This window comes from Dipodomys merriami, unplaced genomic scaffold (genome assembly GCF_024711535.1).
Source record: "Dipodomys merriami isolate MVZ:Mamm:240054 unplaced genomic scaffold, mDipMer1.0.p SCAF_4, whole genome shotgun sequence".
Taxonomy (NCBI): domain Eukaryota; kingdom Metazoa; phylum Chordata; class Mammalia; order Rodentia; family Heteromyidae; genus Dipodomys; species Dipodomys merriami.
The window spans coordinates 49,250,257-49,278,167 of NW_027205603.1; the positions used below are offsets into that span (position 1 = coordinate 49,250,257).

The window sequence follows — 27,911 nt, forward strand, 5'->3', positions numbered from 1 at the left end:
CAGTACTAATAACAACCATAGAATAGATATGAAATGAATGTAATTGCTCTGCTTTCCTCTTAGTTTCTCTGATATTGTTTTTGGAAACTGTATACACAAACATATTTTTGCAGATGTGGAGGATAGATAAATAATAACCTTTATTTTGGAAAATATATCAAAATAATTTTATCATGTATCTCTCTTTTTTATACAATAAGTTCCTAATTAAGATGGTGTTTAATGCTGTTTGGGAAATTTTCATTTCTGTTTTAAATCAACAATATTTGCAGCTCAGTTAGACCCAGCATGAAATATGTTATTAATTCAAGGATGAGTTTGAGATGACATTACTTAAATATGCCCAATATTAAAAATAACTAGGACTGTGCCATTATTAAAAATAATTTAGCACTGATGCCAGAAGTGTTTTATGAACTTCTGAAACTTAAAAGTACATTATTTTATATAACAAAGGGAGCACTGTAAGTCAATGAAAAAAAACTGATGTTTTAAAGTGGTATGGTATTGGGAAGAAAGAATAAAAAATGAAACTGGATCTTCATTTCACACTAATAGATAAGAGATCAACATATAAAAATTAAAGAACCTCTCCAATAGAAAATAAAATGCAGAACTTCTTTATATCCTAGAAGTTGAATAAAAATCACTAAATCAAAATTCATAAGCAATAAAAGAAATAAAATTTGACTGCACTAAAATAAAAGGTAAAGATGTTATCTAAGAAAAATGCCATAAACAAGCATAAAGGACAAGCCAGGCACTGTTAGCTCATGCTTGTAATCTTAGTTGCTCAGAAAGTTGAAACTTGAAGATCACAAAAACCAGCTAGGCAAGAAACTAGCTAGCAAAAGGCTGGAAGTGGAGCTGTGGTTCAAGTGGTTAAGCACCAGCCTTGAGCAAAAATGTAAGTACTAGGAAAGGAGATCAAGCCCTAATCTAGTACCAGTACAAAAAGAAAAAAATAACAAACATACATATTTTAAAATATGAAATACATTTACATGTGATATAAATACATTTTATATAATATAGTTTATAAGTTAAAATTGTTCTGCAGATTTGTCAAAGACAATTTCCACAGAAGTAAAAAAAACTTTTCGAGAATTTGTGTAAAACTAAAAAAAAAAACCCTCCAAATAGCCAAGACAATCTTGAGTAAGTATAACTGAACTAGAAACATCACTATTGGACTATAAAATCCAGCTGTCCCTCAAGATCTGTAAGTTCTGCATCTTCATATCAAAAACCTTTGGGACGACAGTCATGTGTAGTGAACAGGTACAGACACTTTCATTCTTGTAGTTATTGTCCAAACAGTATAACCTAGTAACAATTTCCATATCAATTAAATCATATGAAGTATTGTAAGTCATCTAGAGATGATATAGGATGGATGATCTCACTAGATAAGGTAATGTGCATAAGTTACCTGCAGATACTGAACCAGTTCATGTAAGGAACTGGAGCAACCACTGATTTTGGTAGATGGTTCCAACACAAGAGGATAAAATCACACTTCTTTTGCCTTTCTATTCTTCCTCAGTCTCCAATCAATTATATGGGACCTACTCACAAGGAGTGTAGATCTTCCCCATTCATTCCACCAATTGCCATAACCATCTATTCCAGAAATACCCTAACAGAAATAATGCTTTGCCAATCATTTAGGGATCGCTTAGCCCAGGCAAGTTGCCACCTGAAATCAACCATTATAGCTATAGTAATCAAAACAAGCTGGTAGTGATAGAAAGGCAGACATGTGGACATAGAAAACTCAGAGCAAGCCGGGCGCCTGTGGCTCATGCCTGTAATCCTAGCTACTCAGGAGGCTGAGATCTGAGCATCACGGTTCAAAGCCAGCCCGGGCAGGAAAGTCTGTGAGACTCTTATCTCCAATAAACCACTAAAAAACCGGAAGTGGCGCTTGACTCAAACGGTAGAGCGCTCGCCTTGAGCTGAAGAGCGCAGGGACAGCACCCAAGTCCAGAGTTCAAGCCCCACGACCGACAAAAAAAAAAAAGAAAGAAAAAAAAAAAACTCAGAGCAAATTTCCAGTCCTTTGATGTTGAATAGAGGCAGCATGTAATGAAGTGCAGAGAGAGAGAGAGAGAGAGAGAGAGAGAGAGAGAGAGAGAGAGAGAGAGAGGAGAGAGAGAGAGAGAGAGAGAGAGAGAGAGAGAGAGAGAGAGAGAGAGAGAGAGAGAATGGGGAAAAGAAAGTATCTTCAATATATAGTAGCAAGAAAACAACATAAAGAAGCAGAAGAATGAAATTGGATCTTTATTTCGCACCATCCACCAAAAACAACTCCAAATGGATTAAAGAACTTAAATATAAGGTGTGAATCATAAAACTACTAGAAGAAAATATAGGGAAAGGATGCTTCACATTGGTCTAGGGAATTATTTTTATATGATCCTCAAAACACAGATGATCATAGTAAAAAAAATAAACATCACAACAAACTAAAAAGCTTCTACAAAGCAAAGGAAAACATTCAACAGAGCAAAGAAATCTGGGGGAAATACTAAAATTACCTAGGAATAGCAGAAAAAATTTACAATCATGCATCTATGGTTTACATCCAAAATACATTTTGAGTACTCAGGCAATTCACTAACAAGAAAACAATCTGATTTTAAAATGAACAAAGTATCTCAATATATGTATTTCTCAAAAGAAAAGTATACAACAGGTATATGAAAAGGTAGTCAACATAATGAATCACTAGGGAAAAGCAAATAAAATCACAGTGAGCTATCACCTGAACCCGTTAGGATAAGTATTCTCAAATATACTTAATGATTAGAAAATTAGCTCATCTGATTATGTATGCTAAGAAGGGCCACCTGAGATATACATATACATATATATGTGTATATATGTATGTATACATATATATGAATATATATATTATCCTAAAGTTCTATCCTGATTTGATTTATGATATAAGATACATCACAAAATCTACATAAACTTTTTCTTCTTAACTGGCCAACATTATGCTTTAGTCATGTTGGGAGTTTTCAAAACCTCATGTCACAAGGAAAATCATATCCAACACATAAAATCTACATTTCCTAGAGATTCCAGTGAACCACCACAAAGTATACAACCAGTAGGCACCAGTCAGAGCCAGTCTTAGAACTATATTCTATATATAACTATATATATATATATAACTATATATATATCTGAATAACTATATTCAGATATTTCTGAACACTAACACTAACACTTAAGCTCTAGAACATACAACTTCTCAATGCAAACGTATTAAGAATCTTACTATGTGAATGCCAGCCCCATTGGCTATCTAATCCCTAGTTCATTCAAAGTCCTCCAGAAGCTGTAAATTAACAGAAACACACATTGGAAACAAACAATTACCACAGATAACAACACTGTCAATTATGGAATTTCTTACATCTCTCAGACCCTTCTAAAAAGTACTAACTCCAACACAGCTAATTCACAAACCTCAAATAAATTCTAGCCCTGTCTCAATAACTAGTCTTCTATATTTACAGCCTCAAAGTCACCCATGGGATGTCAGAAAGAAAGGGACAATTGACTAATAAGGGAAGTTATGATCCAATAACTGTCATAAATCAATTCAGAACCATCATATGACTTGCTGAAATCTATCCAGCATTTTCTTTACAATTAGACCAAATATGTTCAGAAAGCAACTCCTATCAGTGATTGTCTTCTGTTCCTTCAACATACACCCTAGGGCCCTGTATAATTAGATGAGCCTCCAGATGATTGTCATCAAACTGTGACCTACACTTCGTCAAGTCCATCTTGCCTTTGCAAAAACTGAAAGCAACTCCTCGGTATGTTCTTTATTTTTCAGAGCACCTGACATGGGAATTTATCAGGAGAATCCATAACAGCACTTGGGTTTCTTCAGACTGGAATGTGACTTACCATTTACAACTCAAGGTGAAAACACACACAAACACACACACACACACACACACACACACACGTGTGTGTGCACATGCTCAGGCCCAAGCATACATTTATTGGCTAGAATAATCCTAGCTGACCCTGCCTTTTTACTGACCAACCAACCACCTTTTGAATTATTATAATAACCAATATCTGGATAGTAACGTCAAGATAAATAGAATCATTAATTTGAAAGAAAAAAAAACACATACTTATAGTTGGCAAGGCTATTCCATGAAACTTTCTATTCTTCTGTTTGGATCTAGGTCAACTAAAAATCTTACAAAATGGGATTACAAATATTTCTTGACACAATTGTCCTTACATTTCCTAGCAAATGATATGGTTGTACTGAAAAGTTACTGTGTGGCCATTGCACTTGGCTGATTTTTTTTCTTTCATGCATGTGTTTCTAACGCATTTATAAGATTATCTCTTTGTTGCTTTGTATGTCCCTCCCCCACAGTATAACCCCTGCTTTCACTATATTTGATGTCAGTATAACTTGTGGAGGAGATGGGGAAAAACCAGTTGTTTAAGGATACAGGTGGACCTGTTGCAACAATGAGAAGTACAAGTTGTCATGTCCAAAACGAGCTTTACAACTTCAGTGAGGGGGAGGGGAGAAAGGGGGGGAAAGAGAAGGATTGGGATTGGGGGGGAGGGGGGAGGCTGGGAAGGGATGTGAAGGGTAAACAAAGGAGGAGGCTGCAATGCTTGGTAAGAAATGTACGCATTATCCTGCCCATGTAATTGTAACTCCTCTGTACAGTATGTTCACAAATAAAATTAAATTAAAATTTAAAAAAAAAAAAAAGAAAGATACCATTTCTGAGTGGTTCATAGAATTTTAGTTCTCACATTTGTGGAAGCTGGGAAATCCAAAGCCAAGACATTGGCAGATTTCATGTCTGGTGAGCACTTGCTTTCGAGCTGTATCCTTACACAATGAAGAGGCCAAGGAATGCTCAGGGACTGCCATTAAAACCTAATCACTTGCTAGTACCTTCACCTGCTAACATTGCTACCCTAGCATTTCAACATACAAATTTGGAGGGACACAAACATTCATTCTATTGTAATAATGCAATAGAATTATGCAATGAAGAAAACTAAAAGCAGACTTTGACCATAATGGGAAAAATGTTAAGATGGATGATGAGATCTTATCTGAGTTCAGTCATAGCTGAGCTATCACAAGATTCTTGTATCACAAGATTTTTCCTCAAAACTCCCTGATAAATGCCAGTCTGCTTTGAAGACAGTGCCTCCCTTGATGATATTCAACTAAAAAGATTGCCCATAAACAACAACAAAAATAATAATAATAACATTTCACTGTTCCTAAGACTTTGGGGAGTTTTGCATCCATGCCTTGGTTTCATGACTGATCTTCAGCAAACATCATGAACAAACATCATCTGTGTTTTTAATGAAACAGACTACTTCTGAAAAATTGTTTGACAAGATAGATATTCCTGATGCTAGCATAGCCTCAAAAATTGTCTTCCACTTACAGAAACATAGGAAAAGTAGTCATGTTAAAAGCAGCCACATCCATATATGTGAGAAAATTCAAAGAACAATTGATCCCATTTCTGTGATAAACAACTGAAGGAAGAAATGGCACAGAACAAACAAGATTTGAGAAACATAAAACATAAAGACAAATAGAACATGTGACATTCTGGAGACAATCATGAAAATACTACTATAAAACAGCATCAATATAAAATATCATTGTTATAGTATAAAGTATTATGATAGAATTGTATTTGTGTAAGGAAAGGTTCATATTTTCAGAACTATTTATTTCAGTATGTAAGAGTGAATTTAATGTCTGAGATTTCCTTAGAAATATACTATACAGCAAAGATAACAAAGGAAAGAAAAAGCAATAAAACTTTGACGTCTTTTTAACTTGGTTGATTCGGGAGCATTACTTTCTGTCTCTGTAGTGTCCATTTGAAGCAGATAATGAAAAACTTACATATGACATTGTATATTTTGATGTAAATATCTAAGATAAAACATTGATGTATGCATAATTGTTTAGAATTCTCTTTCTAGAAAGTTTTCTCCACATTTTAGTAATAAAATATTTGCTACCCTACAGGTAATTTTTTTCAGCTACAATTAACAGTATTCATTGCCTAACCATACATTGCTGTTTTTATTAAACTGAATCCTATAAAGTTAGGTGTAGCTTCTTAACCTATGATTCAGAAAACAATCAATAGAAGAAAGAGTCATCAAAGGTATAAAGGATTAAGAAAAAAGGAAGGAGATTCTTTTCTATGATTAAGTTTAAGGCTGTGTTACTAACAAATTGAATTTTTGATGAAATAGCTTTTAAAAATACTACCTCATCTATTAATTCAATTCTGTATGGTAAGCAATACTGTAAGGATGAGGAAGTTCAGAAGGCCTGAGAAGAATTAATAAATGATTCAAGGGAAAACTTTTCTAGAAGGAAATATATACACACATATATATATGTATATATGTATGTATATATACATATATATATGTATGTGTGTATATTTGTGTGTATGTTTTATGTGTGTATGTACATTTTTTTCTTCCCTAAATCCTCTTCCACCCTCTTAGAACTTAGATCTAAGAAATTAGTTTTTAGGTCGTAAATGTTCAATGTATGAATATCATAATTTTCATATTATGACTTCTGCTTAAAAATTAAAACAAAATAATAGCCATGCACTAGTGACTCACACATATAAATTTAGCTACTCAGGAGGCAGAGATCTGAGGGTCACAGTTCAAAACCACCCAGGCAAGAAAAGTTTGTGAGATTCTTATCTCAGTTAGTTACAAAAAAGCCAGAAGTAGAGCTATGACTCAAGTGGTAGAGTGCTAGCTTTTTTTAATATATATTTTTATTGTAAAGATACTGTACAGAGGCATTACAGTTACATGAGTAAGGTAATGAGTACATTTCCTATGGAGCATAGTTACCCCCTCCTTTGTTTTCCTTACCATCCCTTCCCTCCCACCTCCCCAACTTCTCCCTCCCCCACTCCAAAGTTGTAAAGTTTGTTTTCAACATAGTGTCTCGTATATCTCATTGCTACAATGGGTCAACCTGTATCCTTATTTCAGCATTTTGTTATTTCCCTTCCCCTCCCCAAATTAGAAAATTTTATATACAAGATGTAGGGCACCAGAAGGAAATACAGTGAAAACAGTGGCTATAACATGGAGGAAGAAAATACAAAAGAAACAAAAAAAAATCACATAGTACATTAAAAATACATTAAAAACAACTGCAAGAAAGAGAAAACTTCTTGGGGTTCATTTTGCTTAGCACCATCTTATATGGTCATATACACATAGCTTTTGGGCTTTTCTGATTGTCCTTGACTTATATTAGTTATTGCAAATAAGGGAGACCATGGGACCTATGTTTCCTTGGGCCTAGCTTACTTCACTTAATATAATTTTTTCCAAGTCTTTCCATTTCCTAACAAATGGGGCACTGCCATTCTTTCTGATGGAGGCATAGGATTTCAGTGTGTGTGTGTGTGTGTGTGTGTGTGTGTGTGTGTGTGTGTGTGTGTGTGTGTGTGTGTGTGTTTGTGTGTATACATATATATATATATAGAGAGAGAGGGGGGGGGGCATCTGGATTGGTTGTATATATTAGCTATGGTGAATATATGCTGCAATAATCATACTTGTGCTGATAGCTTTAGTATGGCCTTGTTTGTGATCATTTGGGTAAATGCCCAAAAGTGGGATTTCTGGGTTATAGGGGAGCTCTATGTGGACTCTTTTGAGCAACCTCCATATTACTTTCTAGAGTGGTTGAACAAGTTTACACTCCCACCAACAATGCAGCAAGGTTCCCTTCTGGCCACATCCCCTCCAGCATCTGCAGTTATTAGATTTCTTGATTATAGCCATTCTAACTGGAGTGAGGTAGAATCTCAATGTTGCTTTGATTTGCATTTCTTTGATGCCTAGAGAGGTTGAGCATTTCTTCATGTGTCTATTGGACATTCTTCTTTCCTTTCAGAGAAGTTTCTCTTTAAGTCTTTAGCCCACATATTAATCAGGATTTGTTGTTGGAGGATTTAATTTTTTGAGTTCCAGGTATATTTTAGATATGAGACCCTTGTCCGTTGTATGGCTAGTGAAGATCTTTTCCCAATCCGTGGCCTTTTTATTGATCTTGCTTGCTATGTCCTTTGCCATGCAGAAGCTCTGCAGTTTCATGCAATCCCATTTTTCCAACCTTTCTTTGGATTTGTTGTGTTTCTAGGTCTCTATTAAGAGACCGGTGCCAAGGAGCCCTAGAGTTTGTCCTATTCCTTCCTATAATGTTTTCAGAGTGTCTGCTTTGACTTCGAGGTTTTTGATTCATTTGGAGTTGATTCTGGTGCAGGGTGATATATAAGGATTTAGCTTTAGTTTTCTACAGGTGTTTAACCAATTTTAACAGCACCATTTACTGAAGAAGCTGTCTTTCTTCCATTCTATTTTTTTAGCTCCCTTATCAAAGATTAGGTAGTAATAGGTCAGTGAATTCATTTCTGGGTCTTCAGTTCTATTTTATTGGTCCTCAGGTCTGTTCTTGTACCACTACCAAGCTGTTTTGATTACTATGGCTTTGTAGTAGAGTTTGAAATTTGGTATTGATATTTCTCCAGCACTGTTCTTTCTGCTAAGAATTGTTTTTGCTATTCAGGGACTTTTATTGTTCCATATGAATTTTTGGGTTGTTTCTTCTATTACACTGAAGAATGAGGTTGGGATATTGATGGGTATCACATTGAATTTGTAGATAGTCTTTGGAAGTATTGCCATTTTCATGATGTTAATCTCCCAATCCAGGAGCATGGGAGGTTTTTTCACTTCCTAATTTCTGATTTAATTTCCTTTCTCAGGTTTTTAAAGTTTTCATCATAGAGGGCTTTCACTTCTTTAGTTTACTCCAGGTATTTTATTTTTTGTGGGGCTATTACAAAAGGAGTTACTTTCCTGATTTCAGCCGCACTCTTCTCATTATTGGCATACAGATAAGCCATTGATTTTTGAGAGTTAATTTTTTTTATTGTGAAAATACTGTACAGAGGGGTTACAATTACATGGGCAAGATAATGAGTACATTTCTTATCAAGCATTGTAGCCTCCTCCTTTGTTTCCCCTTCCCATCCCTTTCCATCCTCCCCGCGCCCCCCCACCCAACCATTCCCGCCCCACTCCCCCCACACCACCAAAGTTGTAAAGTTCGTTTTTGACATAACGACTTGTACATCTCGTTGCAATGGGTCCACCTATATCCCTATTTAAACGACTTGTTTTTCCCCTTCCCCTCCTATACCGACATCAAATACAGTGAAAGCAGGGGTTATACTGTGGGGGAGGGACATACATAGCAACAAAGAAATAATCTTATAAATGTGTTAGAAACAATCGCATGAAAGAAAAAACATTTGAATACATATCTTAGGGTTCATTTTCCTAACATCACCTTATCTGACCTTTTCTGCTTGACTCAGACATACTAGATATTGCAAATAAGGGAAACCATGGAACCTATGTTTCTTTGGGCCTGGCTTACTTCACTTAATATAATTTTTTCCAAGTCTTTCCTTTTCCTAACAAATGGGGAAATGTCATTCTTTCTCATTGAGGCATAGAATTCCATTGTGTATATATACCACATTTTCTTGATCCATTCATCCACTGAGAGGCATCTGGGTTGGTTCCATATCTTAGCTATAGTAAATAATGCTGTAATAAACATAGTTGTGCTGGTAGCTTTGGTGTGGTCTTGTTTGTAAACATTTGGGTAAATGCCCAAAAGTGGGATTGCTGGGTCATGGGGAGCTCTATGTGGAGTCTTTTGAGGAACCACCATACCGCTTTCTAAAGTGGATGAACAAGTTTACACTCCCGCCAACAATGCAGTAAGGTTCCCTTCTGTCCACATCCCCTCCAGCATCTGTTGTTATTAGAGTTCTTGATTTTAGCCATTCTAACTGGAGTGAGGTGGTATCTCAATGTTGTTTTGATTTGCATTTCTTTTATGGCTAGGTAGGTTGAGCATTTCTTCATGTGTCTATTGTCCATTCTTCTTTCTTGAGGGTTATTTTTATAGCCCACTACTTTGCCAAAGTTTCAAATCAGCTTGAGTAGCATAGGAGTGGACTCCATGGGATTCTTTAATTACAAGATTATGTCATCTGCAAAGAGGGAGAGTTTGACTTTATCTTTCCCTCTTTGGGTCCCCTTTATGTTTGCATCTTGTCTTATTGTTGTATCTAGGCATTCTAATACTAAATTGAAGAGAAGTAGAGAGAGCAGACATCTTTATTAGAGTAAATGGCTTTAGTTTTCACCATTAAGTATAATGCTGGCTGTAGGTTTGTCATAGACTGCCTTTATTATATTGAAGAATGTTCCATGGATTCCTAGTTTTCCCAGAGCTTTCATCATAAAGGGGTATTGGATCTTGTCAAATGCTTTTTGTGCATCTATTGGGATAACCATGTGGTTCTTATCCTTGCTTTTATTGATGTGATGAATTATATTAGTTGATTTGCATATATTGAACTAGCTTTGCATCCCTGAGATGAATCTTGTTTGATCATGGTGTATGATTTTTTTGATGAGTTGTTGAAGTCAATTGGCCAAAATTTTGTTGAGAATTTTTGCATCGATGTTAATCAAAGAAATGGGTCTATATGGAGCTGGAAGGTAGCTCAGTGGTAGAGCGCTTGCCTTGCATGCCTGAGGCTCTGGGTTCGATTTCTCAGCACCATATAAGCAAAAAGAAAAAAATCTGGAAGTGGCACTGTGGCTCAAGTGGTAGAGTGCTAGCCTTGAGCTGAAGAGCTGAGGGACAGTGCCCAGGCCCAGAATTCAGGCCCCACGACCGGACCTCCCCCCCCCCAAAAAAAGAAATGGGTCTATAGTTCTCGTTCTTTGATGAGCCCCTGCCTGGTTTGGGGATGAGGGTTAGGATGGCATTATAGAGTTTGGTAGTGAACTTTCTCTTTCAATTTATTGAAGAGTTGGAGGAGTATTGGTGTAAGCTGTGCTTTGAAGGCCTTGTAGAATTCAGCAGAGAACGCTTCTAGTCCTGGGCTTTTCTTGGATGGGAGGTCTCTTATAGCTGTTTCTATTTTGATGCTTGATATGGGTCTGTTAAGTTTGTTCAAGTCATCTTGGTTTAGTTTGGGCATGTCAATTAGCCTTGCACATAGAAGCTCAATGACAGTGTCCAGGCCCAGAGGTCAAGCCCCAGCACCAGCAAAAATAAAATAATATAGGCCTTTGAAGAGAAATAAAATTATTCATACTTTCCCTCGCTTGAAGCAAGATCTTGCTATGTACTTGCACACTCCAGGCTGACCTCAACTCACAGCCATCCTGCTTCAGCCTTGTGAGTATGGGGATTACAAATATAAACCACAATGCCCACCCTTCTCCCAGCTTTCTTTTCCAGGCACTTCAGTACTGTCTTCATTGTGTTCTGACTAAAAGTTTTTAAGTTAAGAAGCTGAGTAGAATCCCAAGGGAAACCAACTTCCTGGCTTCTGAGACATTCAACTAATGTTCTCATACTGAAAGTGTAAATCAACTCATAAAGAGCAATTGTTGCCAAGATAGTTTCTAATATCAGTTTGATGTAAAGATTTAGCTATTAATTTTATATCAAGCTCTTCTTATGATTAGAATATGTTCGTTTCCATAAAATTTCTATATAAAACTATCAATAGGATTTACTAATTCCAGTGAGTCACTTTATTAATATGTAAGCCCTTGCTGGACAGAAAACCCTATGGACAGAAAAAGAGACAATAATTAAGCATTCTTTTGTTGTAAATAACTTTAAAAAGAAATGATAAAATAATGTTGATTCTGCATTTCAAAAAGAACTCTAATGCTTTGGAAAAATTTTAAACACTATAGTTGCATTGTTAATAAAGAACACAAGGTGAGAGGTGACTCACCTTGAGGTGACTTTCCAACCAATTAAATCATATTGGACAGGCCTATTAAAGCATATCTTATCCTTTGTATTTCTAATTAATCTTTAAGGAATTAAGTATGATTTTAAAATGGTCAAAAGGTAGACACTTGGCTATTTATTTGTGTATGATTCTTTCAGATGCATTTCTGAATATTTTCAGCTGTAACTATACAATATCCTAAATTTTTAGCCACCTAAAAAAATTCTGTGCCTCTAATTTTTAGACTATGTAACATATGAAGTCAGATCAAAGCAATTAATTCATCTCTAGTAAAGTTTTCATATCTTACTTATAATAATTACTGTAGCATTTTCCCCCAGACATTTGATTATTAATAGCAGAAAATCATATGACTGTATTAGATGACATCAGCTAATCTTCCAAAGCAACTGTTCCTCTCCAGTTTGGATGGGGACCAAAACCCTAGGCCTTCTTGAAGAGATAATACAGATTAGTCCAGAACCTTCAAATTCTCAAAGCTTTGTTGAACATCTCTAATTTTTATCAGATTAGTTTAATACTCTTAAAGATAACAGGAAAAAATAATAAGGGCTTTCTACTAATGTGAACTCTTCACCTGTGTGTGTTGAGGAATGGGGCAGCCTATAAGCAAAATAGTATTAAATAGTCTAGCACTTGCTCTACATCAATCAAGCCAAGGGCAGTGGGAAGTATCAGTATGGCTTCACTGAGCTCAATCCTCTTGAATCATTTTCAACAGTGTCTTATTGTTTATTACTATTATTCCTAAGGCATTTACTAGTGATCTACCAAGTGAATCCTGTAACCACACCCTAGAAAGGATATAAAGACAAATCAAAACAACACTGAGATACCTACCACATCACCCCAGTTAGAATGGCTATAATCAAGGACTCTAACAACAACAGATGCTGGAAGGGAACTCTACTGCATTGTTGGTGGGAGTGTAAACTTGTTCAACCACTTTGGAAAGTAGTATGGAGGTTCTTCAAAAGACTCCACATAGAGCTCCCCCCTATGACCCAGTGGTCCCACTTTTGGGCATTTACCCAAATGATCACAAACAAGACCATACTAAAGCTACCAGCACAGCTATGTTTATTGCAACATTATTTACCATAGCTAAGATATGGAACCAACCCAGATGCCCCTCAGTAGATGAATGGATCAAGAAAATGTGGTATATATACACAATGGAATTGTATGCCTCCATCAGAAAGAATGACATTGCCCCATTTGTTAGGAAATGGAAAGACTTGGAAAAAATTATATTAAGTGAAGTAAGCCAGGCCCAAAGAAACATAGGTCCCATAGGTTTCTCTTATTTGCAATAACTAGTATATGTCTGAGACAAGCAGAAAAAGTCAGATAAGTTGATATTAGGCAAAATGAACCCCAAGAAAAGGATTCAAATGGTTTTCTTTCTTGCTATTGTTTCTAACATATTTATAAGTTGATTTTTTTGTTACTTTGTATGTCCCTCCCTCATGATATAACCCCTGTTTTCACTGCATTTGATGTTGGTATAATTTGGGAAGGGGAAGAGAAAACGCAAATTGTTTAAATAAGGATATAGGTGGACTCATTGCAACAATGAAATGTACAAGATGCTATGTCAAAAAAAGAACTTTACAACTTTGAAGGGAGGGGTGCTGGGAGGGAAGGGATGGTTGGTAAGGGGTAGCAAAAGAGGACACAACAAGGCTTGATAAGAAATGTACTCATTTCCACTTAGCTAGCAAGCTCAATAGAAAGCCTACGGATTGGGAGAAGAACTTTACTAGCCATACAACGGACAAGGGTCTCATATCTAAAATATACTTGGAACTCAAAAAATTAAACCCCCCAACAACAAATCCTCAAAGAAACAACTGCCCAATAAATAAGTGGGCTAAAGACTTAAAGAGAAACTTCTCTGAAGAAGAAAGAAGGATGGCCAATAGACACATGAAGAAATGTTCAACATCCCTAGCCATAAAAGAAATGCAAATCAAAACAACATTGAGATATCACCTCACTCCAGTTAGAACGGCAAAAATCAAGAACTCTAACAACAACAGATGCTGGAGGGGATGTGGACAGAAAGGAACCTTACTTCATTGTTGGTGGGAATGTAAACTTGTTGGTGGGAATGTAAACTTGTTCAACCACTTTGGAAAGCAGTATGGAGGTTCCTCAAAAGACTTCACATAGAGCTCCCCTATGACCCAGCAATCCCACTTTTGGGCATTTACCCAAATGTTTACAAACAAGACCACACTAAAGCTACCAGCACAACTATGTTTGTTGCAGCATTATTTACCATAGCTAAGATATGGAACCAACCCAGATGCCCCTCAGTAGATGAATGGATCAAGAAAATGTGGTATATATACACAATGGAATTCTATGCCTCCATCAGAAAGAATGACATTGCCCCATTTGTTAGGAAATGGAAAAACTTGGAAAAAATTATATTTAGTGAAGTAAGCCAGGCCCAAAGAAACATAGGTCCCATGGTTTCCCTTATTTGCAATATCTAGTATATGTATGAGTCAAACAGAAAAGGTCAGATAATGTGATGTCAGGAAAATGAACCCTTAGATATGTATTTCAATTTTTTTTTCTTTCATGCATGTGTTTCTAATGCATTTATAAGATTATCTCTTTGTTGCTTTGTATGTCCCTCCCCCACAGTATAACCCCTGCTTTCACTATATTTGATGTCAGTATAACTTGTGGAGGAGATGGGGAAAAACCAGTTGTTTAAGGATACAGGTGGACCTGTTGCAACAATGAGAAGTACAAGTTGTCATGTCCAAAATGAGCTTTATAACATCGGTGCGGGGGGGGGGGGGGGGGGTGAAGGGGGGAAGGAGAAGGATTGGAATGGGGGGGGAGGGGGGAGGCTGGGAAGTGATGTGAAGGGTAAACAAAGGAGGAGGCTGCAATGCTTGGTAAGAAATGTACGCATTATCCTGCCCATGCAATTGTAACCCCTCTGTACAGTATGTTCACAAATAAAATAAAATTAAATTAAAAAAAAAAGAAATGTACTCATTTCCCTTGCTCATGTAATTGTAACCCCTCTGTTCGGTATTTTCACAATTAAAAAACTTAATAATTTAAAAAACTTTTTTAAAAAGAAAGGATATAAAGATTTATACTACTCTGACTTTTTTATTTTTTGGCCAGTCCTAGGGATTGAACTCTGGGAATAGTGCTGTCCCTGAGCTCCTTTTGTTCCAGGCTAGCACTCTACCACTTCAGCCACAATGCCACTTCATGCTTTTTCTGTTATTAATTGGAGATAGAATCTCAGGAACTTCCTTCCCTGGTTCTGGCTTCAAACTGTGATCCTCAGATCTTAGTTCCCTGAGTACTTAAGATTAGATGTGTGAGCCACTGATACCTGGCTCTGACCTTACTCTGAAAAGTTTTACTTGTATTGGTAGTCATCAACACAGATACCAAACCATCAATTTGTTAAATATCCACCGCAGATAACAGTTTGGTCAACCCACATCCTACAAGATAGGTACTATTGCCCTTGTTGTATACTGGATTTCCTGAGGATCTATAATTTGAGTGTTCACTGATACCATTAAAATTTTTTTCAGGGAAAACTGACTGGAAGCTCTTCTCTTTTTAGTGAGATGAGCTACCAAATAACCTTTTGCTTTCACAGCCAATTTGGCTTTTTCTGTTATTTGCAAACAAAAGTCCTCTAACTAAAATGTGATATCTTCTTCTGAAGTTAATAGCTTCATAAGTAAATATGGGTTGTTTTTTCTTCATTTTTACACAACAGGAAGAAACTTGGCTAGCTTCATAATATATAAGCCTCACACTTCAAGAAATAAATACTTGTTGGCTGAAGAAAAAAGTGACCAAAGTATTGTGAAATGACTTCTGTGTTTCCATTCTCTCATTTTTCTCCTAAAACAAAATACATAACAGTATATTATAATGTTAAAAGAAAATTTTAACAAATAATTAATAATATCCAGTCCTTTTAGTTTTTCCTAGTCATTTGATATTTTTTCATCTTTATATTCTACAGTAAGTCATATTAGCCCACCTAATCCCTGTTTTATAATAAAATAATATCAAAATTATAAAATTACGAGGCTAGTACCCAGAAACTGAAAAATTAAAGCCAGACATATGCTATTTGTCTCTGTGTATACTGGCCTTCTCAGATTTTTATGCATCAGTAATACTCACCAGAAAATAAAAAATTAGGACAGTAGGATAAGTGTTTTGTTCTGTTTCGCTCACAGCAATCAGAAGCACAATGCATCTCGTTGACCTGCCAATTGCAGTTGCTAAAGACACAAATGTCATGACTTAGGAGTCTGTTCTCCAATGCAGCTGACAAATGTATAGAGGTGATATGCAGCCTGAGGGAGAAGGGTATTGTGGGGAGAAAAGGAATTCTTGAAAGATATTAGTCACCCAGACATACTGAAGTTCTTTCATCTCATGACTGGGAAAGAATTAGCTCTCACCTTATATTGGGAAATGACTACAGAGAAAGGAGAAAATGGTTATTTGTTTCTAGACCTTGCCAATTTCCATATTGCTCTCTTGCTGTGTCATAGTCCCAGACCTCTACAATGACAGGAACAATAATTTCTAATATTCCTGCTCAAGAAATAATTTTATTGATCTCCACTTCAGATTTTTTTATTTTCCCTATGATTCAGCAGGTCAGACTTGCTCCCATTCCAGTAGGTTCTCATCATTTAGCAAGATGCCCATGGCATTAAAACCATCTTTACAAATTAATAGGCTTATTTCAGCACCAAGGAGAGAGCTCTGTTGCTTTCAATTATGTTTGAAAGCATAGATTGTGCATAATGCTAAAGTGAAATTTTTATTTGATTTAATTTTGATTTGATTTCGATATGGTGGTACATTCCTGTAATAACAGGACTGAGCAGGCTGAGATAGGAGGATCATACCTTTGAAGCAAGCCTAAACTACACAGAAAAAAATACAAAAGAAATTTTGAAATGTGATTTGATAGAAAGCTGCTTAAAAAAAAAAACTTACTTCCTTAGTGAGAAAAATCTTAATTATGAATAACATGAAACTTTAACAGTCTTTCACATATGTTGGTGATTGAAACATGTACTGCTCTTTCAGTTAAAGGCATAATGAGCCCTCCTTTACCTATTTTTAATAATCAAAACCATAATTTCTGCATGGGTTTAGACAGATCCAAAAAGATTACAGAGAGTTAAATTAACAGGGATTAAAACTTCTAGGAGAGCAAGTCCTAAAATAGACCCATTGCTGTATCCTCCGTGCTGAGTATGATAAATGCTCAATAAATAATTAAATGAGCGAAAAATGAATTAATGCCTGGCATTTCATTAAATGTAAAGGGATGGACTTTCTGTAATGAAAGTCACTTTTTACAGCTGGTCTCAAAGATCCTCAGGTACCACACTGCTTAATCTGAAATTTGAACATATATTTTCTTGATATAAATCAATGCAGTTTCTCTGGATCTCAGAAAAATCATGTCCTAGACCACGGCTTCATCGCTATATAGTTCCCCTTAGAGCCCTGGGAAGGTCACTGGAGTTTCAATCCGTGTAAGGCAGCACCTCCCGAGGGCCAGGGCATCCACCTGTGTGGCTCCCCCAATGCCCTGTTACCAGATGGACAGGCCTGGGATACAAGAGGCTAAAGGCTTACTTTCACCTACCAGGTCCCCAGGAGAACCATAATTATTGTCCCTATTCCCAAGCAATCAGCAGCCCCTTTCTCTGGGCCAAAGGGAGAAACAGGAGGCCTCCCTTTTCTAAGGTTCTTCTTCTGAGAGACACTCGTGAGTTCAGGGATTCCTTAAATCTTGCTTGAGCACAGAACAAGAGTGCAAGTTGGCTCTGCACTGCCACTCCAGCCAGACCTGGGGTCTCCCTGCGAGACCAAGGACAGCGCCAGAGGTGAAAGAGAAAACATCAAGAGGGAGGGGAAAAGTCATGAACAATATTTAAGCTATTTTTTCCCCAGCCTGTGTATTGTGAGGACTTCGCCGGCCTCTGGATTCCTGTCCCTTTCTTTATGCCTATTTGTGCAAGGAAACATGTGAGCAGAATCAAGCCTCCTGACACACAGGTAGGCACAGCCCAGTTCCTGGCTCCTGGGAGGCTTGGAGGCTATAAGGCTCCACTGTACTTGGACTGTACTATCAAGGCCCCCAGAATAGGGGGAGCTGCGAGGGAAGGACTGATTTCCATTTCAAACTGCATGCTGGTACTTTGTACTCTAGCACCATTGGCCGATCAATATTTAATGCTTGGAGATTCTGACTCTGCGGGAGTCGTGTCAGGGGACCTTGGGAGCCAATCTGCTTGAGCTTCTGAGTGATAATTATTCATGGGCTCCTGCCTCTTGCTCTTTCTCTAGCACGGTCCCACTCTGCAGACTCAGTGCCTTATTCAGTCTCCTCTCTCGCTCTCTCCGCTGCTGAAGCCGGACCCTTCTTCGCCTACGCCACCGCTCGGCATCCGCACGCCCGCTACAATGGCTAAAACAGCAATGGGTAAGGAAGGCATCGAGCCTCGTTCGTTCTTCCTGGACTCGACCCCGAGCCTACCTTTCAACCTCTCAGACCTTTGAAGGCATACGGGGGTCTTTTATAAAGAAAAGAACATGGATGTAGCACAGGATTTAGGACGATTAGGAGGAAGGGGGGTGGTGGAAGGAGGGCAGGAAAAAAAAGGATCCTTGGAAATCTAAATTGAATTTCTTTTTCTTTTAGAGATCAAAGCAGGTAAGTGGTGGCCCTTCCCCGTGGACTGGGAATGTATTGCGTTTCCATAGGTTACGTTCAAGCTCAATCGGAAGCTTTAATTTCTTTACATGCTGCCTTCACTGCCTTCCGTGGGGTTAAGGAACATTTCAGAAAGTGCTTGGTAACGTCCTGCAGTTCTTCTGTAGTTTAAAGAAAGAAAGAAAATGGGGAATGGGATTGAGAGAGGTTGGAGAAAGGGGGGGAAATGCACAGTCAAAGTGGTCCCCTGGATGCTGTTTGAAAGATGGGTGGGGACGGCGGCGGGGGACCCGGACGCATTTTATGGTATTGTCTCCTTGGGAAAACCGCTAGTCCTGGGGCGCGGTGCGGGGAGGAGGAGGAGGACGAGGGGGGGAGGGGGGTAAGCACCTCGGCTCCTTTGTTTTAGGGAAAGGGGGGGAAGGAGAGAGGAAGTCAGGGAGGGCATGGAGGGCGCGGGTGGGCAGCTGCAGGGGCGGGGAATCTCGCAGTGGGGTGGGGTAGAGGGACCTGGCTCGGAGGGCGCCGGGGTGGGGTTTCTTTGTGTGCGGACTGGCGGGGGGGTGGGGGTGGCTGGGGCTACGGGGGCACCTGCAGCGCGGAGCCCACAATGCGGACGGCCCCACCCTGCGCGCTGGCGCCTCGGCATCTTCAATGGAAACCGGGACGTGGTGTGAGCCCCGCCGCGCGTGGGGACCGCGGCGCCACACCCCGCACCCCGAGCCCCTGACTCTTGGTTTCAGCTTCCGAAAGAGACCTCACCACTAACCCCACCCCACCGCCACCCCCACCACCACCCTGGCTTCATGGGGGGAGGGGCGGGGGAGGAGTGGGAACTAACCCTTCTTTTCAGAACCACGTTAAATTAGGATTTGGACATAATCACCGATAAAGGGTTTTTGTTGTTATTTTTCAACTCCTTGGATCGTTTTGGGGCAAAACCTTCTGGATTCTACATTTGCGTAGATGCAATGAGACCGAGAAAATTGGCAAACAGAGAAAAATGGCAAACGTAATAGAACGCAAAAGAGGTCAAGGGCTTAAGTTGAGGCACATGCAATTTCTGTTTTGTAGGTCAGATTCTGGCCATCTCCTAGGCTTAACCTATCTGAGAGAGAATTGGAACGAGATTCTGGATACAAGGCCTTCCTTCCTTGCCTAACCGGTCTTGCGCCACGAGTGCCGAGTGGGCTGGGCCCTCTGGCCCTGGGGTGGACACGCAGGGAAGTGGAGAGGGGGCCGCGTCCCGTGGCGGCTGGACGCATCCCTTCCTCCAGACCCCCGCTGCGGGATGTGGGCCATGGGGGGAGGGGAGGAAGCTGCGGGGAAAGGAGAGTCCGACCGGCTCCGCCCTGCCCCACCCTTCTGGCGGAGCTGGGGACACCTCGCGCTGGACGGAGCCTGGCCTGCTGGCAAGGGAGAGGAGGGGTTTAGGGAGGAGTAGGGAGCCCCGCTGTGCAGAGCCGCCTCTGGCACCCCTGAAGGAAGGTGTGCAGACACCTGGCTGGGCGCTCCGCTCCAGCGCCGGCCCCGCCCAGCCGAAGCCAGCCAGCTCACGGGGCCCCGCCTGGCCACACAAAGGCGCAGCCCCACCCCTCCACGGCCGCTGGACCACAGAGGTGACCCCCCCTTCCCTGGGGGGGGCCGCCTGGAAGTCTTGATTTTCTCGCCGACCCCCACAACCCGCAGAACTCAGTGACATTTTCCCCAATCGCTCAATCCCATCCTCTCTTCGCTCCCGTTTTTCCCATTTCCTAGGTGACAAGCCCCAAAGGGCGGTTTCTGGAGAGACCCCTCTGTCCACCAGCGGGGCGCGGCTCAGCCCACCCCTCCCTGCCCGGGGCGGGGAGCCGTCGGCCGCTGGCCGGGCGGGGGCGCACGCGGCGACGGAGCGGGCGCGTGGAGCGCCGCCAGCCCTGCAGAGCCTCGCGCCGCGCCCTGCGCTCCCCCCCTCCCCGCCCCGCACCCTTCGCGAGGGGAGGGCCGGGCGCTCGCCCCCGCGGGAGCAGCGGGGGAGCCGGATTTCTGCGCAGTGTCCTGAGCTAGCCCGGCTGGCCGCGATTCGCGGTTCACGTCCAGAAAGGCTCTAAATGGGGCGAGAGGGGCCCGTGGGGGCGGCCCCGCTCCGCGGTCTGCGGTCTGCACCCAGATTTCTGCTGCAGAAGGGCGGCAACAAACTCGGCAGCACCAGCATTGTTACTATGTCAAATCACTGTGATTCCGTGACACAGCTTTATTTGTTCTCATTTTCTCAAAGAGAGAGACAGAGACAGAGAGAAAGAAAAGAAAAGAAAGAAAGAAAGAAAGAAAGAAAGAAAGAAAGAAAGAAAGAAAGAAAGAAAGAAAGAAAGAAAGAAAGAAAGAAAGAAAGAAAGAAAGAAAGAAAGAGGAAACGAAAAAGCCATGGACTGCTTTGAGTTAAAAGTTAGCCCTGGCACCCACTTTTTTTTCCTTCTAATCCCCACCAGGATTGTTCACTTAAGTTATAAAGCAAATTCATTTTTGCTTCTAGCCAGGATTATGGACGTTCGCGTGGCTGCAGGTGCTTACTAAGGGCAGGGTGTGTGCCAGCCATGGCTAGAAAATTCCCCATAGGGAAGCGCTGGTAGAGGCTGGGGGTGAAATTTAACCATCTATGTCACTGAGATGCCACGATCCTCCACATGGGGTTATATTTATAAACATTTCAGAATAGTTCTATGCAAATTTTTAACTTTCTTCATCTCTCTGCCTCCCCCCGAAAAAGAACTATTCTTTGAATTGCTGGTTTTTGATAAGGTCTCTATTCTGCACAGAAACAGGAATGGTGAAATGGTAGCTGCCATGCAGGAAAAAAAAATCTCACCCTAAATAGGACAAATGCAAAGCTCCTTTTTGCCACAATTAAGCTTCATTAGCAAATCATGAAAAGAAGCAGGACCTCTACAATGTTACAGTGCTAGCCATTGAAATCATTCCGATGACAAAACATAATCACCAAAATGAATTTTTTCTTGATTCATTAAACAATTATTGTATTCAGCATGATCATATATAAGTACAAATATTGTCTATTCTATCTTCTATAATGAGTAGGCCTCGTCTAAATGAGTAGGCAAATAACGAGGTAAAAAGCTTATGGTCTGATCAGAATTTCAGGATAAGATGGAAGGGGAAATAAAGGAAGCTTGTTAATTAATGGCATAGATCCCCGTAATATATGGTGAGTAGCTGGGACTAGAGGACGAAAGGAAATGCCGCGTGACCATGCCGGCAGTCCTGTAAGAATATAGGGGAACAGATTTGCTGGTGTTTGTCTCTGCATGTTGCAATTCCATGAAAGAAATTATAGTGCTAAGTGATGATTCAGATTAGATAATCTGTGATATTAAAAACCTAAAACTTTGCAGAGAAAATTCAGAGTGGTTTTACAATATGACTTACCTAGTGTACTAAATTACATTAAGGGATAGGGAAGTGATTTATTGTTAGAACAATTGCCTTTTCACTGAGTCATGACAATTTTGTTGCATTAGAGTTTTTATTACCTTCGATTTTTAATTGCTAATGGACAGATTGTGAAATGAGCATATGATCATTTGGCACAATATAACTAACCTCAAATCACTCAATGGCAGTAGAAATGCTTCAAGAAGTTACAGTTACATTGCATTTATATTTAGAAATGTCCTCTCAATGCCAAGTCATACAATAAAATAGTCTTCTTCTTTATAATTTAGGATCCAAATAGTTCCATGACTATCTAATAGTAGATTTCAAAGAGAATTTTTAAGTTAAATCTGAATGACAGAAAATGAAATGGAAGGTGGATGAATTTACACATTGAAGATTTGATTGGAAAATTCCTGAGCTGTCGACCGCCATGTTGGTGTGTGTGTGTGTGTGTGTGTGTGTGTGTGTGTGTGTGTGTGTGTGTGTGTGTGTGTGTTCCTTCACCCAGTAGCTCTTTCCTTGCACACTGCAGGATAAAGCAGCATAAACCTGGATCTGGGTGTGGTCGATCCCTCATGGCTGAGAACCAACCCTAAGTAACGCCAATTTCCTTTTGGTTTGTAAAAGCACACATTCCCCTATTACCACAAAATCTATGGCTTTATATGAAAGGGGCAAGATTTGGCAAGACCCGAAGATAAGACAGGATTACCTAGTGACCCAGCTGTTTTTGTGTGTGCCTGTGCGTTTTTTCAGAACCCAGGCTTATTTCCTGGCTCTTTCTGTTGAAAACCTCGGAGCCTGCATTAACTTTTCTACTCACTAGGGGGCAATCTTTTTTCTAAAGTAGAAGATTGATTTAAACCTAGCTTCAAATATTAACGGTTTTAAAAATCTTTTACTGGGATCATTCAATTGTTTATTCAATAAAATAATGCCATGTTTTGCCATAGTGGATGAAAAAGGTATTTGCATCTTCTCAATGAGATAATATGAATGATCATAATCTACAAGTTGGCATGGCTCTGCATATTTATTCCCTTATGATTTTACTTTCTAGTTTAATTGCCTTTCTATTATAATGACATTTATGTTACTTTGGGGCTTTTATAATAGTTAAATGATAGAAAATGGCAATAAAATAAATGGTAGCAATAGCAATGCTATTTAGGAACACTAAAATAAGTTTATTTATTCATGTATTTTAAATGTACCTTATGCTTGTATCGCAACTGATGTCAGAGTTATCTCCTTTAGGGAAGTTCCAGGACAGGAGTGAAAATGAGTAGATAAATAATGATACTGAGGAGGGGTTTAAGAATTTACTGATTATCATATCTTCCATTTCTCTTTTCCACTTAAAAGATGCCTTTTTAAACCTAGTTCAGTGTAGTTGCATTCTAATTTTGTCAACACTCAATAAATATCACATGTACCTGATAAGTATTGAATGCTGACAAAAATTAGGATTTATCAATAAAATAACCTTGTAGGTTTATTACTCTAATCAAAAGTTGATGTTAATTTTAAGAGAGAAGAAACAGGGAAACATACACTAACATTTAGGATCATCTACAGTAAACTCTTCAACATTTGCATTAGAAGAACAATTCTTTTTCTCTCGTACCTTATATAACTATAATCTACATGTAAAATATTTAATTATGCCTTATTATTGCATTCCCAGAACTTTGAGGCGCTATGAATTAACCATGATATTCATTAAAATCCAAAATCTAACTCTCTATACCTGGGGTAAGGCCAGATAAAATTCATTCCTGACAAACGTTCATATGAAGTTCATGCTAGCCACCAAACCATCAGTTCCAGAAATACCAAGTTATAATATGCATGTACCCTTCATAATAAGTTCTAGTATCATGCCGTAACATTTTTAAATGCATGGCAATCTTGCAGAATATTTACATGCCAAGTCATCTGGAGGGATTCTATTCCTCGGGGGCTTATGTTCTGTGTCACTGCTCTCTCTTCGTTAAGCAGTTCCAAACACATTTATGTTGCAGGACACAACAGAAGACCTTCGACAGAAATGTGGATACATAAATTTGAGTTGGTGTTTGTATATTTATCTGTAGCTAGTGGCACAGTTGAACAAGGATAACAAATCAATAAGTCTAGCTTACTAGCATGATACAGAGTGAAAATTTGATCCAAAGCCTTCTAGATGTGGAATAATGTGTCAAAGCTTGTAACTTCATTTACCATTAATGGTTAACTAGCTCAAAACAGGTTTACTAGTTAACTAGATCAAATGGTTAAGTAGTTCAAAACAGGTTTGAGCCATACTAAAATGCATATAATCCATGCTTATTATTTACTAAACTATTCCCACAACATTTTTCCTACACACCATGTGAAAAAATAAGAATTTTTTTCAATTTTATTTTATTGTAAAGATGCTGTACAGAGGGGTTACAGTTACATGAATAAGGTAATGAGTACACTTCCTGTTGAACATTGTTACCCCCTCCTTTTTCTCCTATTATCCTTTCCCCCCCACTTTCCCCACTCTTCACACACCCCCAAATTGTAAAGTTCCCTTCCAACATAGTGTAAAAATAAGAATTTATTGAGCACAGTTGTACATTTGTACAGGTTATGTTTTATTTCTTCCCTCTGCTTACTCAATCCTCAAAAGACTTCCATTATCCAATCACTTTTTTCTATGAAAGTTAACCCAGAGAGGGGAAAACAGATCTTCTAAGAATATCAATAAAAATATCATATGTCAGTTCCCCACGCAATAGGTGGGTGGCTGACCACAATAACTTTACCATGTTAACATTACTACATTTCCTGAAATGTTACCCTGCAAAAATGGTACTCTCCATGAAACATCTCAAATTAGAAATACAGTATTGCCCAAATAAGGCACTGAAAACAACATCCTAAAGACAACTGAGTAGAGAGTTGGTAGACTATACTGTTAGTCAACAGGAAACTGGGTTAGATCCTCAGGTTATACATTGCTTTCTTAATAGCTTACTACAGTCTCTCTGGAAAGCTGGAAAACTCAATTGTTGTAATTCCATCATGTTAAAAGGAAGAAAGATGTGCTAAGACAGCATTTTAAGAATTTACATTTTTTGTTTTTTATTTTAATTATAAAAATCTTAATTGTTGTTGTAATGGTAAATACAATACAGAGGGGTTATAGTTACATAAGTCAGGTAAAGAGTACATTTCTTTTTGGACAATGTCACCCCTTCCCTTGCTCTCTCCTAATTTTTCCCTCCCATCCCTATCCATAGAATTGTATGGTTTAAAGCTTACTCCTAGCAATATATATATATATATATATATATATATATATATATATATATATATAACATATAATATATATAGACATATACATATATGTCTATGTATATAATTGATATATATATATATATATATATCAGTCTATGTATATAACATTTGGAAATGACAAAAATCCTGAACTTGCAAATCTTGAACCAAAAAGTCTTCCTAACTCATCTTAATCAACAACTTTCTTGCTTTCTCTTTAAGACTCATTTTTCTAGTATAGATATGAATTGTCCACCTCTGTAAAAAAAACTGACTTATTTATGTTTACCTTTATGTAGCATACATATGTAGAAGGCTAAACATTTCACACACGCTGTGTTCATCACCTAACAATCTTAACAAGACCACTCCTAGTACAGCTGAGGAAACGGAGGCACAGAAAGGTAAGGCGATTTGCCCAAGTCTGAGTGCAGAATCCTATGTGGAACCTATGTCTGCTTGCCTTAGTTCTGTTCCCACCATGGAGTTCAGACCTGTGGCCTAACAAGACTGAGATGCTCTGTGCCTTTCTGGCAGTAAACTCAACTTTGAAGAAGTACTTTGAAAAGGATGATCAGGATTGGTAGTTTATCCAAGGTTTATTAAGCTAATTATCATCACTTGAACTTTGGGGGGAAGAGAGTTTTTAGACATCAGAGGTGGTAATTCGTGGAACCAACATGATTCTCGTAGACTCAGCTCAGAGCACAGTAGAGATTTCTAGTGTGAATGGTGAACTGTTCTAGAAAAGAAAAATAAAACACTGATTTAATCTCCTTAGTCTCATCATGGTTAGCTTAGCATTTCAAAATGGATTCTTAACTCCTTTCATAGGCCTTAGATATTTAATTTGGATGTTACATTTTATGAATTAAATTTAGACCCAAAAGAGAGACATACAGCCCAGGCATCCACTTTTAATATAACTATTAAATATTACTCAATATGTTCTTCATCTTATTACCTCAAAAGCAGGCAGGCAAGCTGGAAAGATCACTGGGAAAGCTCTGAATCCCTTGTGAAATGTTTTTAATTTTCTTTAATAAAAGAATCAGGCCCTGTCATTTGTCAAAAAGACATTTGCAGTAGTAAAACCTGTTTATGATAACCCAGTTTTATTAGTCATGATTAAAGATAACATTTTGTGTGCATTTGTTCTCACAAAACACTTTTATGTGAATATAAAGGTTAATTAATGCATCCAGCACACATTTTGCTAGTCATCCGAAATACAGCTTCTCTGAGATTTGTACTTAAGAGAAGCCCCATGTTATATTGTAAAACCATCACAAAAACAGTTTACAGTCTTTCTTACTTGTAATGATGTTGACCCTGAGACTAAAATACTTAATACTCTGAAAAATTACAGTTTCTAAATTTTGTTTTGTGACAAGATATATAAAATTATAGCTGTCCAATAAAACATTAAAAGTCATTCATGTTTATAGAGTGAGATTATTATCTAAGAATGATTTTTTTAACCAACACTATACAGCAGTGCCTGCAAAATGCCCACTTAACAGCTCTTTAAGCTAAATCTTTGAATCTAGGAGGTTGGAGGTTGCACAATTCTCCATTGTCTCAGTAGTAAGCAGAACAAAAGATCATCAGTAACACGTATCTGTCAATCTTTTAGTTATATGTCTGTATCAGAATAAGGACAACTGGAGGACATTGGTCTAAATCTAGTCCCATAAATAATGTTAAGAAATATTTTAAACTTCAATTGTATTTCTATTAGCCTTCACATTTTTTGGAGTTTTTTTCCTCTATGATTGCAACCTTAAGTTTAATTTCCATGTAAACTGCTTACAGTCAACTTAAGTTTAATCTTCCAGTTTGGGTTTCCTTGTAAAGGAAAACTGATGTGAAAAAAGAAAAGTCCCATCAAGAATGCTTTGTTACCACTTCAGCCTAAGTACTACCAGCAGCTTACAGACCCAGTATAACTGGACTTACTGCCCCCTTCTTGGGAGCCTTGCCTCTGTACATCATTACCTCTCCTACTACATCATTCTCTTTATTTCCAATGCAAGCATCTATTGTTTTGGGAAGTGTTATAGCAAGATTCCAGTTAATGTCTTCCTCATAATTGTTAAGACATGAAAAATTATCCAAGCCTATTCTTTTTATATCACATGATTCTCATTCCCATCACTTTGAAATTTTTCATTCTACTTTAGAACAACGACGTTTTCCTCTTATAGTTAAAGAGCCAATAAGTACAGAAGATTGAACATTGTTTCCTGAGAATGATCAGCATGATATAGCTATAGAGGACCTAGTAGTTTTTAGAAAACATTAATTAGTTGCACCTTATTTTAATCTTTGTATCCTCCCCTATGAGATGGGAAGCGTATGCAAATAGTTCATTCAATCAAGATCACACAGAGTAAGCTTCAGGGCCAAATCTAGAAAGTCTACTAAAGGCAGATATAAAGCTGGGTGCCTGTAAT

At 38.5% G+C, this 27,911-nt stretch overlaps 1 protein-coding gene across 1 annotated transcript in view; it reads left to right on the forward strand.

The window, feature by feature from the left end:
• Nucleotides 1-17,988: 17,988 nt before the first annotated feature.
• Nucleotides 17,989-27,911, forward strand: part of Stmn2 (stathmin 2) — a 42,356-nt gene continuing 32,433 nt past the window's right edge. The window contains exons 1-2 of the mRNA XM_069990963.1: nt 17,989-18,056; nt 18,348-18,483. Of these exons, the coding sequence (XP_069847064.1) occupies nt 18,003-18,056; nt 18,348-18,483 (190 nt within the window). The 5' untranslated portion in view covers nt 17,989-18,002. The remainder of the gene's footprint in view (nt 18,057-18,347; nt 18,484-27,911) is intronic.